Source organism: Gossypium raimondii, chromosome 4 (assembly GCF_025698545.1).
Source record: "Gossypium raimondii isolate GPD5lz chromosome 4, ASM2569854v1, whole genome shotgun sequence".
Taxonomy (NCBI): domain Eukaryota; kingdom Viridiplantae; phylum Streptophyta; class Magnoliopsida; order Malvales; family Malvaceae; genus Gossypium; species Gossypium raimondii.
Window position 1 is genome coordinate 1,032,791 of NC_068568.1, and position 21,102 is coordinate 1,053,892.

The 21,102-nt window shown below is 31.8% G+C and overlaps 3 protein-coding genes across 4 annotated transcripts; 1 reads left to right on the top strand and 2 right to left on the bottom strand.

The window, feature by feature from the left end:
* Positions 1-1,777: 1,777 nt before the first annotated feature.
* LOC105779613 (F-box protein SKIP14) lies at positions 1,778-5,434 on the bottom strand. Its single transcript, XM_012603438.2, has 2 exons — positions 3,714-5,434; positions 1,778-2,830 (listed from the first exon to the last, which is right to left on the bottom strand). Exons 1-2 carry the CDS (start codon positions 4,650-4,652, stop codon positions 2,285-2,287), a joined length of 1,485 nt encoding a protein of 494 aa, XP_012458892.1. The 5' UTR covers positions 4,653-5,434; the 3' UTR covers positions 1,778-2,284.
* A 6,086-nt stretch (positions 5,435-11,520) lies between these two features.
* Positions 11,521-16,507, top strand: LOC105779612 (serine/threonine protein phosphatase 2A 57 kDa regulatory subunit B' theta isoform). 2 transcript variants are annotated; one of them, XM_012603436.2, is made up of 3 exons: positions 11,521-11,753; positions 12,265-13,534; positions 15,973-16,507. In XM_012603436.2, exons 2-3 carry the CDS (start codon positions 12,332-12,334, stop codon positions 16,330-16,332), a joined length of 1,563 nt encoding a protein of 520 aa, XP_012458890.1. In that variant the 5' UTR covers positions 11,521-11,753; positions 12,265-12,331; the 3' UTR covers positions 16,333-16,507. The 2 variants fall into 2 exon arrangements, with proteins under 2 accessions (XP_012458890.1, XP_012458889.1); XM_012603435.2 differs by having other exon boundaries at positions 12,276-13,534.
* Positions 16,508-17,818: 1,311 nt separating this feature from the next.
* LOC105779614 (stemmadenine O-acetyltransferase) lies at positions 17,819-19,254 on the bottom strand. Its single transcript, XM_012603439.2, has one exon. The coding sequence runs from the start codon at positions 19,226-19,228 to the stop codon at positions 17,936-17,938; it is 1,293 nt and encodes a 430-aa protein (XP_012458893.1). The 5' UTR covers positions 19,229-19,254; the 3' UTR covers positions 17,819-17,935.
* Between the last annotated feature and the right edge of the window lie 1,848 nt (positions 19,255-21,102).

Consider the following 21,102-nt stretch of genomic DNA (forward strand, 5'->3'; position numbering starts at 1 on the left):
TAATTACCGATTGACTTCACCCTTAAGTTATATTAATTAGATATATTACTCGTAACTGATCTTATTCTTGTTATTATTGAAAACAAAAGTGTGACGTTTTATGTATTAATCACATTATTAACAGATTATTGAATCTGTTAATTTGAAATATTACTTAAATTAAAAAAATCATTTTAGTTTTTTCACGTGAAAATAAATTAAAAAAACTAATATTTACGTGGCATACATGTCACCAACAAATAAGACAAAAGTTCACAGAACTCAATTCTACAGTGTACGCCTTGCGAAAGTCTAAAATAAGTTCAGTTGCCCAATCTGAAAACAAACGGCGTTGATTTTGGTGGGTCATCAGTTTGACTGCTTAATTGGTTGATTTCGTGAATCAAAATTGAATTTCTTTTCTTAATTATAAGAGGAGATCAATCAAAAATCAAAAATCAAAAATCAAAAATCAAAAATCGAGAGATAAATGATTCAACAAGTAACTTTATTTTGGCAAAAAACTAATTTCTCTCCTTCTTATTGATTTTAAAGGTAAACAATTAATTATACAATTTTAATTAATAAAATAATTATCTCATAATATTTATGTAAACATATAAATGTTGGCTATGTAAATATTAAAAATTAAATTTACTATTATATAATCAAACGAAAAACATTAATGGCATCATTAATTATCTCACTTATAAAATTAAGGCTAAAAAAATATTTTTTTATTATTTTTTATAGAACCCAATCAGACCACTGATCCAAACTAGACCTGTCCATGGGCCGGGACAGGTTCAGGCCGGGCCCAGAAAAATTTTCAGTCCGGGCCCAAAATATGAGCCTAAAATTTTACTTAGGCCCGGCCCAAGAAAAATATCATAAACCGAGCCCAACCCGGCCCATTTTTAAAATAAACATTAAAAAATCATTTTAAAAATAAAAAAATTTATTTTAAAAGTATTTTAAAATTAAAAATTAAAAATTAAAAAATAAAAATAAAAAATATATATTTATTATATTCGGGTCGGGCCAGGAAAAAATGGTACCCAAGGCCCAGCCCATTTTCTAAGCAGGCCTCATTTTTTGCCCAAGCCCATATTTCGGGCATATGTTTTTACCCGAACCCTCCCATATTTTGGACGGGCCGTCGGGCCGAGTCACCCGGCCCATGGACAGGTCTAATCCAAACCATAGGCCTAGGGAATAGGCAAAGTTTCTTAATAAAAGAAAACAAACATAATAATCAATGGACGAATCACTTGGATTGATAATTTTGGATTTTCAATAAAAAGGTCAATAACTTGATTAAATGATTATATTTTATTTTTTAATGCAATTATAAAAAATAAATAAAATCTCATATCAGTACACCGATTTAGACCAAAACTATATGTAGTTAATGGTAGAGCCGTCACCAAAATATTAATTTCTCCATTGTAACCCCTATGATCAACCAATTTAGACCAGTAAAGCTGGTACCGTAGCAGTACCAAATTATTAATCCCTCTATTAACCTCAAATTATAACAGAGTTAAGTATAAAAAATATTTTTTAATTGCAGTTTAATTCTAAACTTTAAACAGTAATGACATTCAATTTGGCCACTAATATGATACGGTCCCTATTCCTTCGGCACTTCCAACTCTGTTTTCTAACATCCTTAACACCTTTCAATACTACTATACATGACTATTATCTGCAAAAGGGTTCAAGCTTCCTCTAAAGTCTGGACTTATAAAATGTTAAAACATCGTATTCTAATCATATGTCGAAAGCTAGCATCACGTACAAATTCAATCACAGGGCAGATTAAATATAAAATCCAATTACTAGGGAATCAATAGAACAGATATTGTATTTCCCGAGTTCAGTGAACAAAGATTTCAATAAACAGAGACTAAAGAAAATCACATTAAGATAATAATTAAAAAGCGACTTGCCTTGCAAAAGTGATGGTGGCCAGAAATATTCTCGTTTAACGATATGAATAGATGAGTGCTTCCTTGGGGAATCTATTTTCATGTCGGCAAATTCATGATTTCCACCTTATTCTTGGCAGCATTGACGTGTCAATCGAAAACCAACCAAACAAGATTATTTCTCTTGGACAACGCGTGCAGCAAAAGATTTTATTGTCTTTTCAGCTCTTCTGTGGGAATGTGACTGAACCTTTGGCTCCGAGGACCCAAGATGGTTGACACTATTAGCAGATTAAAAGGTAAAAGAAAAGATATGAGAGATAACACGACACCTTAACTGGGAGTAGAGAACAGAAAATGTGAAATATTTCAGTCTAGCCATGAAGATGAAAGCTGCCAGTTTCAGGTAAACTGGACGAGCCAATCATCCTATCTGGCCTGTCGTGGGATTTTGCTGGTTCTTGCTTACAACAATCTGAGCAAAGATACTCCAGACTAAACGTTTCTTCATACTCGCTGTCATTAATGCACCGACCACACTGAAGACACCGTAATATGCAAAGACTGCATGCCCTGCATAATTGAGCAGTATGCACTTTTTGCCGGCAGCGCTCTGCAGGACAATCGTAGAGAAGCATCATATTCTGGCATCTTGGGCACATTTCAATATCAATGGCACGATCATCTTCGCTAGAGATATACAAATTTCTTCGGTTATAAAAATGCGGCTTCTGCACAATCTGCTGAATCTGGTTGTCTATGCCCAACAGGAATTTCAACTCTTCAAAATGTTTCAGTGTCACACCAAAAAGCCCACCGATCCTCAAATGCTTCACCCCTTGTGTGCCCATAGACTTCAAAGCCTTTAGGCTATTCAAAACACCCTCGATGCTTAGTCTTGTACATCCAGGTACACTCAGCTACAAGGAGGAAATATTTAGTATCTTACAGTTATATATATATTGATTCAAATTGTAGAAAGATATATTGAACTAAACAAAACCATCACAGCAAATAAAATTAAAAGCCAGACTCCCAAAGAAACAAGAGACAGCTTTTATGTTTCCCAATTAATTTTGAAAAAATGCTTCAAAAGCTACTGCTCCACATCACCACTGATGTGTTTTTTCTTTCCAAACTTAGATTTTCCATGCAATGAAAAATGGCCCTCGAAACAAATTTCCTATGCCTATCATTACATTAAGATGCAAAGATCTAATTTTAATTTATGTTAGACAACAAGGCAGGATAGCCAAGCAGAAGCTAAAAACATTCAAACCTAACAAAGCTGACAGTAATATTGGACCAGTTCAGTAAATGAATTAAACCTCCATATATATGTTGCTCCCGGGGGGGTGGAGGGTGTGGGCAGAGGACAGCACATTCAAACTAACTCATACTAGAGAAACTAGTTCTTTGTTCAATATAGTCAAAAACCATCAGGGTACACACTTTTACCTTCTTGTGTATGAGTCTAAAGGCTATTATGAATTTGACTTTAACTGAGTTCATAATTTATTTTCAAAAGAAATCTACTGAAAACAAACAGCATCGGTACAATAAAACAAAAAGAGTAGATAGCAACACCAATCAACCAAAATATAACAACATTAAGCATACTACAACATGAAAACATCTTCAATCACATTCCATAAAATAAATTCTTCTACATGATACTGTTAACTCACATACAGCTTATCAACCAAACGTGCATGAACAAGTACACCTACAACTTAGCACACCAATACAATGCAAGGTATAGAAACCAACACGAGAATCAAAATCTCAAAGCAACAAACTAACCTTGATTAGCTTTGGATTATTTTCAACCACGCGCATAAGACCCTCATCACTAATACTTTTGCAATCAACCAGGCTCAAGCATTGCAAGCTACCCTGAGCCCTATTAGTTATTCGTAAAAGAACATCGTCAGTAAGCTTCTCGTTTAGCGGCTGATCAATGTGAATACTCCTCCATAGAAGAGGATCATTTAGAACAACATTCCTCAGAGATGTGCAAACGCTTTCAACCACAAGAAGATCCCGCACACACAGATAACCAAGGGCCAAAATCAGAGCTTCATGAGGAGCTCCTTCGGGTCCATCTGAAGGAACCTTGCAATCCTGAAAATTTTCTTTTTCAAGGTCAACAGAAATCATATCTTCATTCCCAGAACACAATGTGTCAACTACATTACAGTCCAATCCAAGACCATCACGATGAGAAACATCCCCTGTTTCCTGCACCTGCGAACATCCACCACCGAACTGATCCAATGCACTACCTTTACACTCGAACCCCATACTTCCAGGGAACGTTTGGAACCACATTGCATTGTTCCAAATTAAGTTCAATCCAGCAAACTGATAACTCCCATCACCAGTCCCCACCTCATCCCTCACATAGTGACTATAATCGAATTCCAAGGCCTCAAGCCAACCGGAAATTGCGGTGAAAGTACTAGTGATATCCATTCCAAAAGGATCCGACGGCAAAAGATCAATAATATCATTAGAAACAGACTCCTGAGAACCACATCGATCACCACCACCCTTATCCCTTCCATAATCAAAGCAATCTTCCATTGCATGATCCGAATGACAAGGTTTCATACACCCATCTCCATTCTTCTCTGCTACACCTTCAACAAGGTATCCATTCGCGATTCTCATAGGAGACAGCAGATTATCTTCAGTCAAATTAGCAGGAAAGACCGGCCGATGGGAAAAATTCAAAGCCATTGTTCTATTTACAACCAATTTATCCGATCTTTCCTTCCTCGATCTTAATTAAACAAAAAACCCTAGTTTTTTTCAATGCAAACCCTAAAAATCTCTCGTCTTACTATTTTTCTCTCTCTTTTTTGCCGCGGGGGGGGGGGAAGTTGTGAGAACAGCTAAAATTAAATGAAACAAAAATAAAAACCCTCGATTTTGGATGGTAAACTAAAACAACGCACCAAAAATTTCACAGAGTTTTTCCTCAAGAAAACCTAAATATCAACTAAAAATTCCTAAAAGAGGAAACAAAAAAAAAAACAGTGGCATAATCTAACTTCTGTACCTATACACAAAAAAGAATCAATGAAATTTCCTAAATCACAAATTTTTTTTATTTTTTGAATCCCTCAAAAAAACTAAACCTAATAAAAAACTAGGGTTTGCGACGAACCAAGCAGGTCAAATAAACTATTTTTCAAATTTTTTCAATAAAAAATATAGATCAAAGTAGAAAACCTGGTTTGAGAAATAATCAAATCCACATTAAGATTAAAAGATTACCAACAAAAAGATTCCCTAATTTCACTCCCGCGAAACGCAATCGACAGAGATTTTGCCAAATTTGGCGAATTTGGCAAAAAAAATCGATTTTTTTCTTCGGATTGATGGCGGTTGAGAAACTGGGGAAACTCGAACCAATTCAAACAATCAACGATGAAAAAAGATTTATTTGGTTTTTTTTCCTTTATTTGGTTTTTTTTTTCTGTCGAGAGCGAGAAAACGCGAGAAAATAAAATAGAAAATAGCAAACGATAACAGAGAGAGAAGGGCATGTTTTTTAGGGGAAAGAAATATACGGTAAACGGTGAATTATAATTGGTAAATAGACACGTGCCAGTAGTAAAAAAAGATTAAAAAAATATTTAGGGTAAACTATACCCAAGGTCTCAAAACTATTAGCATGTTGACGTTTTGATCACTCGATTTCAAAAAGTTATAAAATTGTCATTTAATTAACCAGAAGTTTGTCCTTTTAAGTCATTGAGTTGTTAAGTTTTTTTTTTATTTTTCAGCTAGCAAGCACCAAGCTACGATTCGATGATCAGTAAGGTAAATTAATACTCATCGATGAGTAGATTCGTGATGTTCAAAACTGTTTCATGAAAAAAAAAATCTTAACTATAAAAGAGAAGAAAACGAGAACTTTTGATTAGTGTAGGTAATGTAAATAGATAAATCCATACAAGAGTGATTTTAATCGTCCAATGAAAACTTTTGAATAGTACAACACCATTTTATAATTTTTTTAGGTTGAGTGACCAAAACATAAACTTACAAATAATTTAGTAAGCTTTAGTATAGTTTATCCAAATGTTTAATTTAACTATCGAGCCTTTTTAACGAAATTCCCTTAACTTTATCTCAGATTCTAAATTGACCCCTAAAAAATATTGTTGTTATATTAATCAAGTTGCTTGTTAATTAAATAGTCAATGGGTATTATATGTATATTCTAAATATATTTCATGTCAGATTCGAGCTGATATTTAACACCCGAGTTAATGACTAAGCTAATGAAAAATACTTAATCAATATGATATTTTATATCATATGCAAGTAGGCGCGAAATGCAAAATGGTTTAGTCCTTATTTGATCGATTTGAAAGATTTGATCCTAATGTGAGCAAGGCCTTGAAGTTTTAAGTTAAATCCAGCATTTGGTTGTATTTTGATTAACTCAATATTTTGATGTTCGAGACTAAATTAAAATTTTAGTTATAGTTTGAGGGTGTTTAGTAAATTAATTCTTTTTTTATTGCATATTTTGGTAAGTCAACGTTTTGAAGTTTGAGACTAAATTAAGAATTTTAGTTATAATTTAGGGGTGTCTAATGCAAATAATTATTTTTCGTTGCATATTCACTTTTTTTATAAGGGATGTAGCGAGAGAGTGAGATGTTCTGACTGTTAGATTTTAATCGGACGGTCAGAAGGATACGAGAGGGATACGTGTCTTTTAACTTTGTGTGACGTGTCAGGCCGGGATCTTCGTATGACCACATAGAAAACGCGTGGATCGTTTAGTATTGGGTTAATTTTACTAGAACACCCTCAAATCATGACAAATTTTAGATTTATCTCAAAACATCGAAATATTTCAATTGGAGTCCCCAAAATCACAAAATCATATCAATCAAGGCCTTTTGTCAGTCTCGATATTAGTTTAAGCATTAAATGCCAACTGAAACTGGGCATGGAGCATATTTAAAACATAAATGTCTTATTGCAAACATGTATGCAGCATGCACTTCCTTAATGAATTCCTTGAATTTGAAGTTTAAATCTTTTGTCAATTAAGTCTTTGTTACTTTTTTTTAGCTACATTTCCCCTTAACATTTTAAAAATAGCTGAATTTGGCCATCAACTTTTCGAAAAAAAAGAAAAAAAAGTCAAATTGTTAATTTTTTAACTGAAATGCTGACCAAAACATTAAATTTTTAAATATGGCAAGACACATCATAATCTTCATATACTTCGTGCTAATTTTATTGAATTTTTATGAGTTTTTATTTTTTAATATTTTATAATTTTAATGACAATTTAACATTTTTTTCTATGTCATTGACATATAATTTTGATAATTTTTTTTGCCCTGAACCCCACCCCAAACCTAAGTTCATGGTTTAGGAATATGAGTTATGGGTTAAGGGTTTGTGGTTCGGGGTTTAGAATAAAAAATTACCAAAATTATGTATCAATGACATGGACAGTTTAATGAAATATCATTAAATAATTGAAAATGGATCATGGATGATGTGGTGAGAAGGATTTATAAAATAATTTCTCCTAATCTCCATTTCCTTTAAAATGCAAATTGACTTTTTTTTGTTAAGGTTAATAGTCAAATTTAATTAAAAAAAGTCGATTGATAAAAGATGTAAATGTTATGGGCTAAATTTAACACTATGTCTTTTAAATTTTAATGACAATGTACGTTCTTTTATTGTGTCAAATTCAAGTTATCTATACGATAAGTATACACGTATTTATAATTCTATCCACATGTTTTAAAATACTTTACATTATAACTGAACTGACATTTAACACTATGAAAAAATTATTTTAACTTTTCATTTAATTTCTCACATTTTTTAGTTATTGAACTTGCATTGTTTGTTAAATCACCAAAAAATGGATGAAAAAGTTAACGTCTGTTAACTTTGCTGATGTGGCATCCACGTAAACGTTAGCAATTAATTGTTTTTTAAAAATAAAAAAATAATTTTTTTAAACTTTTAAACTTTTTAGTTTTTTTATGATTTATATATATTATTTTTGAAAATTAATTAATTGTCGACATGGCATCCACGACATCCCCGTGTATGTCACAGCAACAAAGTTAATAGACGTTAATTTTTATTTATTTATTTTGAGGTGATCTGAAAAATAACATAAGTTTTAAACGTTAAAAGTGTTGAAAATTAAATAAAGGGTTAAAATAATTTTTTTTAAATTTATATTATTAATTATGCTATTTTAACTATATATGTTTTAAAGATTTTAGTTAGTTAATTTTATTTTAAATATTATTGTTTTATTCTAAATTTTATTTTTATGAATTATTAAAAGCATTGCGAAAATTTATATCAACTAAAACAATTCTTAAAAATTTAACACTGATTTAAATATGAAAAATAATAAATAATTAAATTGTGACACAATTACGATATCTATAAAATTCTTAAAAATTAATTTTCTTACTTGTGCGATGCACGAGTGTGCATAAATTAATTATAATCTTGAGAGTTATAAGGATCTGTAAATTTAAATAATTTAATGCATACATGTAGTAATATTAATTATAATTTAAATAATTTACACATAATATAATTTTGAACTTAAAATCATAATAAATAAATGAAAAACCTAAAAGCATTACATATTTATAATTTTAAAATTTAATAATTCATAAATAAGTAAAAAATACAAATATTGCAAGCATTGTTTTTTTTAATCAATTTTTGTAAAATAAAATAATCATATATGAAAATTTAAGAAATTTTAAATAGAGAAAAAAAAGTGAACCTATTATTTAAAAAAAAAAGTAAATGCGATGCCTTCCTTAATGTAAATATAAGACATGATACTTACCTTTTCTTTAAAGAAATAAAATGATTTTTTGAAATTTATTGTTACCGTATAAATACAACCACCTCATAAAATAAATCAAATTATATAAATATAAAAAATGTAAATATTGTTTTCTAGTTCATATAGGTTCCGATCATATTTATTTATTTTTGACACAATGTCTAGAATTGTCCATAACCCTTCTTCAGCGCACTCGAACCCACGCCCTCCCGCATTAGCAATAATGCCCATGCCAGTCGAGATAAGACTCAATTGACAACAATGTACTTTTTTATTCCATAAGAAATCTTAAAAATTTGATATGTGTATATTTAAATTTTTTTTAATAATTTATTATAACTCTATAAAACATTTCTCAACTCCTGAACTTACTTGTAAAGTCTAAAAATTCCACTAACAGTGTACCAAATAATTTTAATGTGTTTAGTATATCATTAGTATAATTTATTACGATACTAACCGATTTCGGTTAATGTTAATAATGATATATATATTATGTTTAATATTATTAATTTTAGTATAGTATAATTTATTAGGATATTAACTTATTTCATTAAGATTAATATTAATGATGATATAATTAATTAATTATTTTTATACAATGTCTAGAATTATTCAAAATCCATTCGAAACTCTTTTAGGATTCATACACCACGCTTGAGCTTACGAAACAATAATATCATTTATATATACACAATCATATCGACTTGTATTTTTATAAATTGGTTTAATAACATCGTTTAAGAATTTAGCTTAGGAAATAGTGAATAAATAGACACTTATTAATAATATAAGAGTGGCCTCAAGTCAATGTGAGATTTATAATATAATAATTGAAATATTTATATTAGGTTTAAAATTTTATGGATTTTAAATAAAAATAAAATTCTTCTCATAATAATATTTGTTATTTTTACTAAAATAAATTATTTTTGAATTTAATCGATGTGTAATTAATTTGTGATACAAAATTAATCGAGAACCCTAAAGTCAAATATAGTACAAATAGATGTAAAAATATGAATTTTTTTATTGTAAAATCATTTAAAATATGAGAATATTTTAGTTAGTACAAAAGTTTATTTCTTTTTCTTAAAAGGTTGTTTTTTTAAATAATATAAAATTATTATTTATATTTCGTTTTAGTTTGTTTTATTATTTATAATTTAAGTGATAAATAAAACATTTTAATGTAATAGAGATATATTATTTTTAGAGTTAATATATTATATTAATTTTGTATTTGAATTTAGTTTTAATATTTAATTGGGGTTTTGAGTTTTTTTTAAATTGTATATTTGATTCTGATTTCAATGTTTAATTTTGTACTTAAGATTATTTTTAGTAAAAAGAATATAAGCAGTTAATTTGGATAAAAAAAAACCTTAGGTACCAAATTGATCATTGAGAGCCTTAGCTCGGGTGCTTAATTGAGACAAAGAAAACACTCAAGAATCAAATTGAAAAAAAATCAGGTGCCAATTTGAATATTGAAGCCAAACATAGGTACTAAATTGGAAAAGAAAAACTCAGATACCAAATTGAACATTGAAACTAAATTCAGGTACCAAATTCTATATAACCCTATTTTTATATTTAAATATTTTAACGTGTAGAATTTTAGTATAATGATAAATTTATCTCTAACATTTACCTCACTTGTCACTTTGGTCCTAATTCTTTTTTTATCACTTTGATATTCAACCTTCAAAATTTTATAAAATTACTTCAACCCTAAACGACACTGACATGACAACTGAAGTGATAGCTCATGCGTACTTTATAAAAATTTTAAAAAAAAGAAAAATTAACAAATTAAAAAATTTCATGTTAGTAATGGATTACACATAATCTTTCACAAGGTTGCTACTACAACAATGCCATTAAAATCTTAACATTTTAGTCAACTTTTTTTTTGTGATAAAAAAAAGTAATTAAGGGCAAAGTGGCAAAGTTGGTAATTGGTAGGGGCTAAATTTATCATTATACCTAAAATTTTAATAAAAATTTAAAAGGGATGATATAATTTTTAGTCCTAAACTTGACAATTAGGTTCACTTTGGTACATGTGCTTTTCATTGTCCAGTTTGGTCATTGAACTTGGCAATTAAATTCATTTTCGTCCCTTAATTTAGATTCTGTCTAAAATTGATGATGTAACTAGTGTTTCTAGAACAAAACCGAATTAGATAGGCCCAGAGCTCATCGATAATCGGTTAACTAAAAAATTGTTTAAAATTAGAAAAAAAATAAAAAATGGGACAAAAATCAATAATTGAATAGGTTGAACCGATTTAATATTTTTTAATTTTTTAGTCTTTTATGAATTAATTAATTATTATTGGTTTGACTATCGAACTAATTGGACTGGTTGAATCAGGAATCGATGGTTTAATCTATTAAACAATGAACGTGACACTTTGATTGTATCACATCACTTGAAAATTATATGGCACAATCTCAGAATGTCGCATCATATAACTTTTATATCTTTCAAATTCAAAGACAAAAAAAATGATTTAATTATCAAGTTTAAGTGTCAAAATAGAAAAAAAAAATACAGGCATCAAAGTAAACCTAGTTACTAAATTTAGGGACAAAAATTATATTATACCATTTTAAATTTATTTTAACCAAAAAACAAAAAAAAGAAATTGTCCTAACGACGTCGTTGCCACACACCGGGTTTGTTGATTTTTCTGGTTCCTATTTTGGATTTGAAACTTTTGACCATGAAGAAAGAACTAAGTCCGTCCCAGAAAAAAAAGAAGTGTTGAAAAAAATTGACAAAAAAACACACACACACACACACACACAAAAAAAAAAAAAAAAACCGGAGATTTAACTATTCATCGAAGAAAAAAATATAACTGAAAAAATTATTTAAATAAAGAAGAAGAAAAAAACCATAGTCAACAAACAACAACGAGCAAGCCAAGATGGAAAGTTTTTGAAAATTGCTTCTCTCTGTAAGTGTTTCAGCAGCCCATCTTTTTATCACCTTTTAAATTTTTTTTAATTTCTAAAATTTTAACTCTGGGTTTTATTGCATTTTTTCCCTTTAATTCGTGTTAAGGAGAAACGGGAATCTCGATTATTTACTGAAATTTACTTCATTTCTTTGTTTTTTTTTTTCAACTTTTTTTGTTCTTTTTTGTGTGGCTGATCTTTTTCTTTTTTTTTTTTTGGTTTGAGTGAGTTTACGATTCTGGTTTTTGCCTTTTAGGCTTAATAGTTTGAAATATTTGCAATTGGGTAGTGTTTTTTAGAGAAATTTGTTGGTTGATTTTCAGATAAGAGGCTTGAAGTTGAATAAGGGTTTATTTAGGAAATTTTGTAGTTTAGATTATTTTCTCTTGTTTTAGTAGTTTGAATTTTCGTTGTTCTGAGGGTATTTTGTTCCATTTTTAAAATTTTTTTTTCGGGTTTTATTTTTCGAAGGAGAGTTTTATTTATTGATGGATTGCTGATAGTTATTAGAATATTTCTAGGTGTTTTCGGCTTAATTTTTCGGATTCGGCATTGTGGGATTGAAGGGGAGTGAATCATGCTCAAACAGATTCTAAGTAAGCTTCCTCGGAAATCGTCAAAATCGGCTAATAATCGCGAACACGGTGGACACCATAATGCTTATTATTCTAGTGTTTCGGGTGGTGGTTCAAGGAGCAGTGATTTCGGGACTGGTAAGTCCGCAAATTTGAGTGTTTCATCTTTCGCCGTATCTAGTCCTACGACAGATGTTGGATGGAAAAGTGCGGATTTAAAGCAGAATGGGAACCATATGTTGTCTTCTTACGAAGCAATGCCTGCTTTCAAAGATGTCCCGGCTTCTGAGAGACAGAACTTATTTGTAAAGAAGCTTAACTTGTGTTGCGTCATATTTGATTTCACCGATCCGACAAAGAACCTCAAAGAAAAAGAGATAAAACGGCAGACATTGTTAGAGCTTGTAGAGTACGTGACTTCCGCGAATGGGAAATTTTCAGATGTTGTGTTACAAGAAATTGTTAAAATGGTTTCGGCGAACTTGTTTAGGAGCTTTAATCCGCAACCACGTGAGAATAAAGTCATAGAAGGTGTCGATTTAGAAGAGGAAGAACCTTCAATGGATCCTGCTTGGCCACACTTGCAAATTGTTTATGAGTTTCTTTTGAGGTTTATAGCTTCACCCGAGACCGATGCAAAATTAGCCAAAAGATATGTCGATCAACCCTTCATCTTGAAATTACTTGACTTGTTTGATTCTGAAGATCCTAGAGAAAGAGAATATTTGAAAACAATTCTTCATCGCATCTACGGCAAATTCATGGTTCATCGACCATTCATTCGGAAAGCTATAAACAACATTTTTTTCCGTTTTATTTTTGAGACCGAGAAACACAACGGAATTGCTGAACTTTTGGAAATTTTGGGCAGTATTATTAATGGGTTTGCGTTGCCACTAAAAGAAGAACATAAAGTATTCCTTGTTCGGGCGTTGATTCCGTTGCATAAACCGAAATGTTTAGCCATGTATCATCAGCAGTTATCTTACTGTATTACGCAGTTTGTCGAGAAAGACTGCAAGCTTGCCGATACTGTTATTAGGGGGTTATTAAAGTACTGGCCTATCACTAATAGTTCGAAGGAAGTCATGTTCCTAAATGAATTGGAAGAAGTTTTAGAAGCAACTCAGCCACCCGAGTTTCAACGCTGCATGATGCCATTATTTCGCCAAATTGCTCGATGTTTGAACAGTCTGCACTTTCAGGTGAGAAAATTATGCAAATTACGTATATTTTATGCATCTTTTAATTCGAAATGGATGATGCTTTATATCTGTTTATTTTGTATCTCGACTTGGAGACCTTATTGTCTTTACTCAAATATTGAATGCCTGATATATGCATGATCCCCCCCCCCCTCCACGGGTCAATGTCTTGTCCTTCATTATCACAACATTTTCGGAGATTATTTGAGCTCATCAAGCAAGGTAGTTTATACTACCAGTGAGAATACTGTTTTTGTCCTGGTACGTGCCAGCAGTGGTGTGTTTCATTTTACTGTTTCAGGTTTATTGATATTCTTAAATTTTTTTTACATATATATATATCTATTGTTTGATTTTTAGTTTCTAAATGAATTATATGTTATATATACATGCAAATAAAAAATTGTACTATCTGGTACATGCCGGTACAAGTTGGTATATGGGTTGCAACACACTGTAATATTAACCAAAACAGAATCTAGAGTATTTGGTACTGGTTGAGGACTGGAACAGTACCGTCTACCATGTCATCAAGTTGTGCGGAAGGCTGTTGGTGATTCGAATTCAAGTCCAGGGCCTGCTAAATTTTTAATATCGAAAAACTTGAGTTTCATTACTCTTTCCTTGAAATGATCTCATTGTTGTGTAAAATGTATAATAAAAGGTAGGTAAAGAAAATGTTATAGGACAATACGAGCCGATTGATTTTGCGGTCAGTTTAAGTGGTGGTTTGAATTTGTCTAATGATGTTAGAACAGCTTGAAGTTGACTATTTCATCTTCATTGCAATTTGTACGTATAGTGTCATTCCCGTTGGTGGTGTTTAGATTAGAACCTGATTGCAGAGTCGGGAAATGGTTGAGCAGTTGCCAGAATGGGATTGGCTAATATCAAGGCCCTACGAAATGTTATTTTCTAGAGGTTCCACTGGTGAAATTAACAAATAGGTGTACTGTTATGAACAGGGATAGCTCGGGAAGTTTAAAATGTCGATAACTGAAACACCTTTTCCTTGGGAAATTATTTTGTAGTTAGGCTGTATTCTTGGTCTTATTTTCATGTTGATTGTTATGATAAAGGCAGGGTAGAGCTATGTTGCTCGGACTTGGGTGTGAATGTGGGATATGAGAATGTGTCCTATATGGGTTTGTTTATGTTATTTTTTCCCTCTAATGGTCATATATATACCCATGTCCGAATATGCTTCAGGTACGGGTGTCCGACACATATTCTTCTAGAGAAATGGGTGTCTGACACATACTGTATTTTATAACATTTCAATATCCAGAAATTCGTTTGCCAGGTAAATTCGAAACAAGATTACCCTCTGAAGTGGTGTTTTTGAATTCATTAACATTCTATCAGTAGTAATTTAGCCTTCGTCTTCATTCGTGTAAGAGTCCTTTATTTATGTTGTTTCGATACTTTATTTTAGTTATCTTAGTCCGACACATAAATTTCTTGCTAATAACTGCTATGTTACTCAGACTCCGGTGTAAGTGTCAGATATGATTGTGCTCGATTAGGGTATATATCCCATACACAGGTTCGAGATGTGCCAGTCATAGATACTTCAAGAAAAATAAAGTCGGAATAACATAGAATAACTTTAGGGACAAAGCTAGAGGGGAATGAAAATTGCCCCTTTAGTCCCTTGAGTATTTGCAAGTTTTAAGTTAATTTAATGGTAAAATTGTATTTTGGCCTCTATTAAAATTTAAAATTCAATTATGCTCTTTCCAAAAACAAAAGGTTTATAGTTTAATCCCTTGAAAATTGTAAAATATTACATTAATACAATGACGAAATTATATTTTTAACCCTCTAAAAAATTTATAATTCAAATTCGGCCCCTAAAAAAATTCTAGCTTCTCCCCTGAATAGCTTCATGGTGATACACATTTTCTTTTCATTTTGATTAGGAATGGATGTAAACAACGATAAAATCTGGAGATTTTGCTGATCATTTCTGGGTTCTTCTTTCTGTTTGGTGATATTGTATATTTTGGGCATACTTTCATTGAAAAAACTCTCCATGTTGAGCATGCATTCTGCTGGAAATCGTTCCTTGATTCTGTATGATGTCGTATGAATTTTACTTCATTTCATTTATGAATTCATTTTTATGTTGTTTGATCGTTCTCATGTATATTCGGACATGTATACTGTGATATGATCTTCTTAGGATCCTTGTCTGATACTTATATCCGAATTTGAGTAACTTAGGGTCAAGGTTGTTTAAACCGGACCGGCCGGTACCCAGAGAGGGGCATTGAACCAGGAATTGGTATGGACTGGTTGAACTGGATAGACCGGTCGGACCAGTTGAACTGGCGAATTTGATTACTGGCCCAGTTCCGAAAACCTTGCTTAGGGTTGTACCATTTTGATCATTCATGGAACTTATAATTTTTATCCTTGTGTTTTCCTTTTCTCAGGTAGCCGAGCGGGCTTTGTTTTTGTGGAACAACGATCACATCGAGAACTTAATCATTCAGAACCGCAAAGTCATACTTCCGATCATTTTCCCGGCCTTGGAGAAAAATGCGAGAAATCACTGGAACCAAGCCGTACATAGCTTGACACTAAACGTCCGCAAAATCTTCAACGATCTTGACCCGGAGCTGTTCAAGGAATGCTTACTCAAGTTCCAGGAAGACGAATCGAAAGAAGACGAGACCGAAGCAAAACGGGAAAATACATGGAAACGCTTGGAAGAACTTGCGGAAAAGAAAGCTTTCCATAGTGAAGCAACGGTCGAGACCAGTGAATCGATGGCTAATGGCTCCTCGGGTTAGATATAGATAAAATAGATTTTACTGGTAATTTTTATGATTATATCAGATTTTATATTGGGATGAAACTAAAATATATATTTTTCAATTTCTTGCACATTACTATATGAGATTATTCTGTATTTTAGGGTTCCAGCTTATATTAGTGAAGCTTAATAAACATTTTTGTTAATTTAAATCGGTTTATTCTTGAATTTTTGTTAATTCGGTTTAATCAATCTAACTAATCAAAATCTGTTAATTCGGTTCGATTAATTTGCAAATTGATCTTTCCTTTTATCAGGTTTGGAAATTTGCTTTTGTTCTTTTTTTTTTCGTAGTGCATATGGAATCCTTACATCTCTAACTCGGATTCGGTTCGACTTAACTGGTTTAAAAATATTTTAATTTAAGTTTTGTTGATAAAATAAAATTTATCAATTCGATTAACTTAACTTTTTTCACTAGACCGAACAGTATTGATACTGTGGGAAAAAGGTGAGACTTCGCGGTGGTTAGTGAGGAGGACAAGGGAATCGAAACTGTTCTTCTTGGCGTTTGCCACCATTTGTGGCGTCGTTTCGGGTGTCATTGGCTACTGTGTCATGCAACTTACCAGCTCCCGCAACCCTCAGTTGGAGGCCCAGCGGCGCCAAAACGCCTGCCCCGAATCCCTCGTAAGCACCCCACTTGACTCTTGACTTCCAACCATGGTTAATTCATCGATTCATTGAATGTTTTACATAATTTATATCATGATCCCTTGCTTGATTCGTTGAAGCATCATAAACTAAGGGTTCCTACCTTTTTCTTATTATTATTAGATGATGGGGAAAGTGAACCAAGAGCGATTAGCGGAATACCTTGGGGAACTCCAGTGGAAAGATGATCCGAGTGATCGATAGTGCAGCTGCTTTGAGGGGGAGACATTGACTAGGACTCCTTATCAGAGAATTCAGCCTGTTCCAAAGCAAAACGCCGAAAAGAAGAAGAACAACAGCAACGACAAGGCTTAGCCATGTAGTTTGATTGCACTAGTTAAAGCGGGTAAAAGTACTATAGAGGACCTTGTATTAAGAGTTAAATTGTATTTTACCATCTCTACTTAAAAAAGTGAGCAAATTAGTCCATATACATTAGACCAAAGAGCAGATTGGTCATTCTGTTAAAAATTCAATCCATTTATACCGTTAAAAATTGGTCCCTACCCTATACATCAACATGAGGCACACGTGGCATGCCATGTGTCAATTTCTGGTTATTCCGTCAATCAAGCCAGTTTGTAATGGTACAAATGGATAAAAAATTTAATAGAAAGGATCAATTTGCTCTTTGATTTAACATACATGGACTAATAAACTTAATTTTTGAGTAAAGGAGGCAAAATACAATTTAATTCCTAATATAGGGGCCTCAATGGAACTTTTATGATTAAAGTGAGTATCTAAGACCTTAAACAAATCCAGGTTAATGTTTTTGAAATACTGTAAGGGTTCTTTGAGTACACTGATTTATGTTTATGTTCGCTTCTTAATAATAAGGTTATTTGAAAAACATTAAGGACCAATATGAAAATTAATATATAGTTTAGAGACCATTTTACAATAAACCTAAATTCTATGGAAAATTACGAAACAACAAAACCCCGCATTATTTCATCGTTTTCAAATGTACCCATTTCTTCTTCTTTTAAGCTAATCCAAGCTTCGATCCCATCTCCATTTATAGGATCCATGAAAACAATGAGGTTCTTAAAAGTCAACCCGACTGAACCGACCCAAGCCGGCTTTCCCCACCCGAAATCGACTTCGTAAATTGGGAAATTACATAAACTTGTAACGTTGAACGTGATCATCTCGCCTTTCATGAAGCTTTCCGTGCCCTCCTTCATAAATTCTAAGTATCGACCTGACCCATCTCGAAGTCGTTTTATGTTCTCAGCGTCAATTTTCCGTATCGATTCTCCAATTTGGTTTACGAGGTTGCGGCAATCTTGTTGGGAATTTTTGGTCGGGATTGTCATTGCGATCCGGTACAAGTTACCGAAACTATGGTCCGGTAATGGCGGGTTGAATCGCTTACGTAAGTTCACTGCATGGACAATGGCATAGAAACGGTTGTCTTTGCCTTCGTGTGTGGCGTCTGCTTGTGTTGCAGCGATAAAACGAGTCCATATGAAAGCTGATAAAGCCGCGATACGCGACGAGTACGTCGTGTCTCCGATGTTCACTTTGATTTCTTGTATTTTCAAGGCGGTAAAAACAAATCTTTTCGTCACGATTTTGTCAGTCGATATGCCGCTTCTTGGTTCGAACCCTAGTGTTGTCTTTGGAGGAAAGAGTTCAGCTGATACGAATTCAGGAAATGCTATCGAACTCCGTGGATCTCCGCGACAAACAGCGGCCCAAGTTTTCAAAAATGTGAAAAAGGACAATGCGTCCGCGATTTTATGAGAAATACAAACTCCAATAGCGAACCCTCCGCAATCGAACACATTGAATTGAACCCCAAAGGGAACTTCGTCGGCATCATCGAGCACAAAAAGAAGCAACTTGTTGAGTTCATCTGGCACGGGATTGTCTAAAACATCCGAAATTTTACATTGAACTCGAGTTTCCCTGAAAGGTACGCCTTCGTCGTTACAGTTTACGAACATGTTATCTTTAATCCGACCAGCAAGTGGATAGAAATAGGTTAAAACATCAGACAAGGATTGTTTAAGGTGGTCGATGATCTTGATTTTGTCATCGGTTTTGATATTGCCTTCGGTGATATTCAATCGATAGAATAGAATGAGAGGATTATAAACCGGAGGTGATATCTGATCAAGAAATGAGAGTCGATAACGACGAAATTGATCAGAGGTCGGGATTGATGGCTTGATGATGTCCTTGGACATTACTTCAACATTGAGCTTCATTTTTACACTGAACCAAACTTTGTGAACAAAGCACATATACTTGTTGATGAAAATCCTGTTTCATACCTATATTTATAGTGATGTTAATGAGAGAGAGAGAGAAAAAAGTAACACATAATAATAAAATTAACCCTTTGACCTTTTTTTTTACGTCACTATTTGATCTTCTAAAATTTACATAAAAAGTTCTTCATAATTTTTGGAAATTATAATTTTTATTTTTAAAAAATAAATTATTTGTAGACGGGACATAAAGACAAAATAGAGTTACATTGATAACGAAAGGTTGAGAGTCAATCTACTCAAATAAAAGAGTAGAGGCCAAATTGAATAAAAATATAAAAATTAAGGGATAATTTGTTATTATGCCAAAAAATAGTTTTAAGAATTTGTATTTGATACATTTTAGGATGATACAAAGATTTTTGAAGTTCTAAAATGATTTTTCTTCTGTTTGGAAAAATATAAATTAATATTTTGGAATTTGAAAAACAACAAAACTTTAGATGTCTCAATTTGCACAATATTTTTTTGACCATATTAGCATTTTTACAAATTATAACTACAAAATATTTTTACTCTATTTTTATGTTACTATTAATCTAAATATTTTTATAAATCCTTTGAAAAGGTATAATATTAAATTTAACCCTCATTTTTTACTTATTTTATCACTTTAGCCCTTATTTTTTCCTAAATCACTTTTGCTATCAACAATGACATCACAACCCATGTGGTGTTTCCGTATACTTCATTGTTGACATGAATTTTTTAAATTAAACTTTATTGAAATTGTTGAATATTAAAATTAATTTTCAAGTACACATGAATTACTACACAAGTTGCCACATAAATGCTATTACAATTTTAATAGACTGATTTTTTTCATTTAAAAACGTAATTTAACTAAAATTTGAAGGTTTAGGGATAAAGAGATAAAAAAGGACCAAAATGATAAAATAGATAAATATTAAGGGCTAAATTTATATTACACCACTAGAAACTCCAACTTGTATTTTCAAAATATTTTTATATAAAAAAATTCCATGAAAAAGTCAAAAAGCTTGTGAGAGAAGGTTAATTTTCTCACCAAACACAAATATATAGACTTAAATTTTGTGCTTTCGTGCGTGCATCAAAATTAACCTTTTGATTCTTCAATTGCGTAGCAGATTTTTATTTTCCCAGAAAATCCTTGAATTTTCTACGTTTCTTTTTCATTTTCTTGGAAAACAAGGGATCGAATTGTAGATTATTATTTTATATTTTTCTTTTCTTCAAAGAAAAGACATTGGACGCAATTGGATTATGCATTAATTGGATTAAATCGATTTAATTTTACCAATCAAATAGATTAACTTTAGTTAATTAGATTTGTTAATTCAATTTTAAAATTAATTCGATTATATATGAAAATTTATATACGAATTGTTCGGTTTTATTCAGGTGCGAGGTTAGGAGAGAGCATGCAAGGACCCTGATCCCTCTAAAATAGAAAAATTGTGCTTTAGTCTCTTTAAAATTTGAAAAAAATTATAAGTTAATGAATGATAAGTTTGTTTTTGACCCCTCATAAAATGATGAATTTATAATTTAGTCCTAAAACTTGTAAAGTTATAATTTTACGATAAAAAAAGAAATTACATTGTTACTCTTATCAAAATTTATAATTTAATTTCAATGCCTAAGAAATAAATTTTCCCCGATTTTATTTTTAAATAGATGATAAGTAATGTTTTAACCATTCTGACACTATAATGGGTTGAAAGGATTCTGTGCTGAGTATTATCGAGAGCTTGTAAGACAGAGAATAAACTCAATAATTGGCCATCTAAAACCTAATAATTGGTCATCTAAAACCTAAGGCAAGGAGG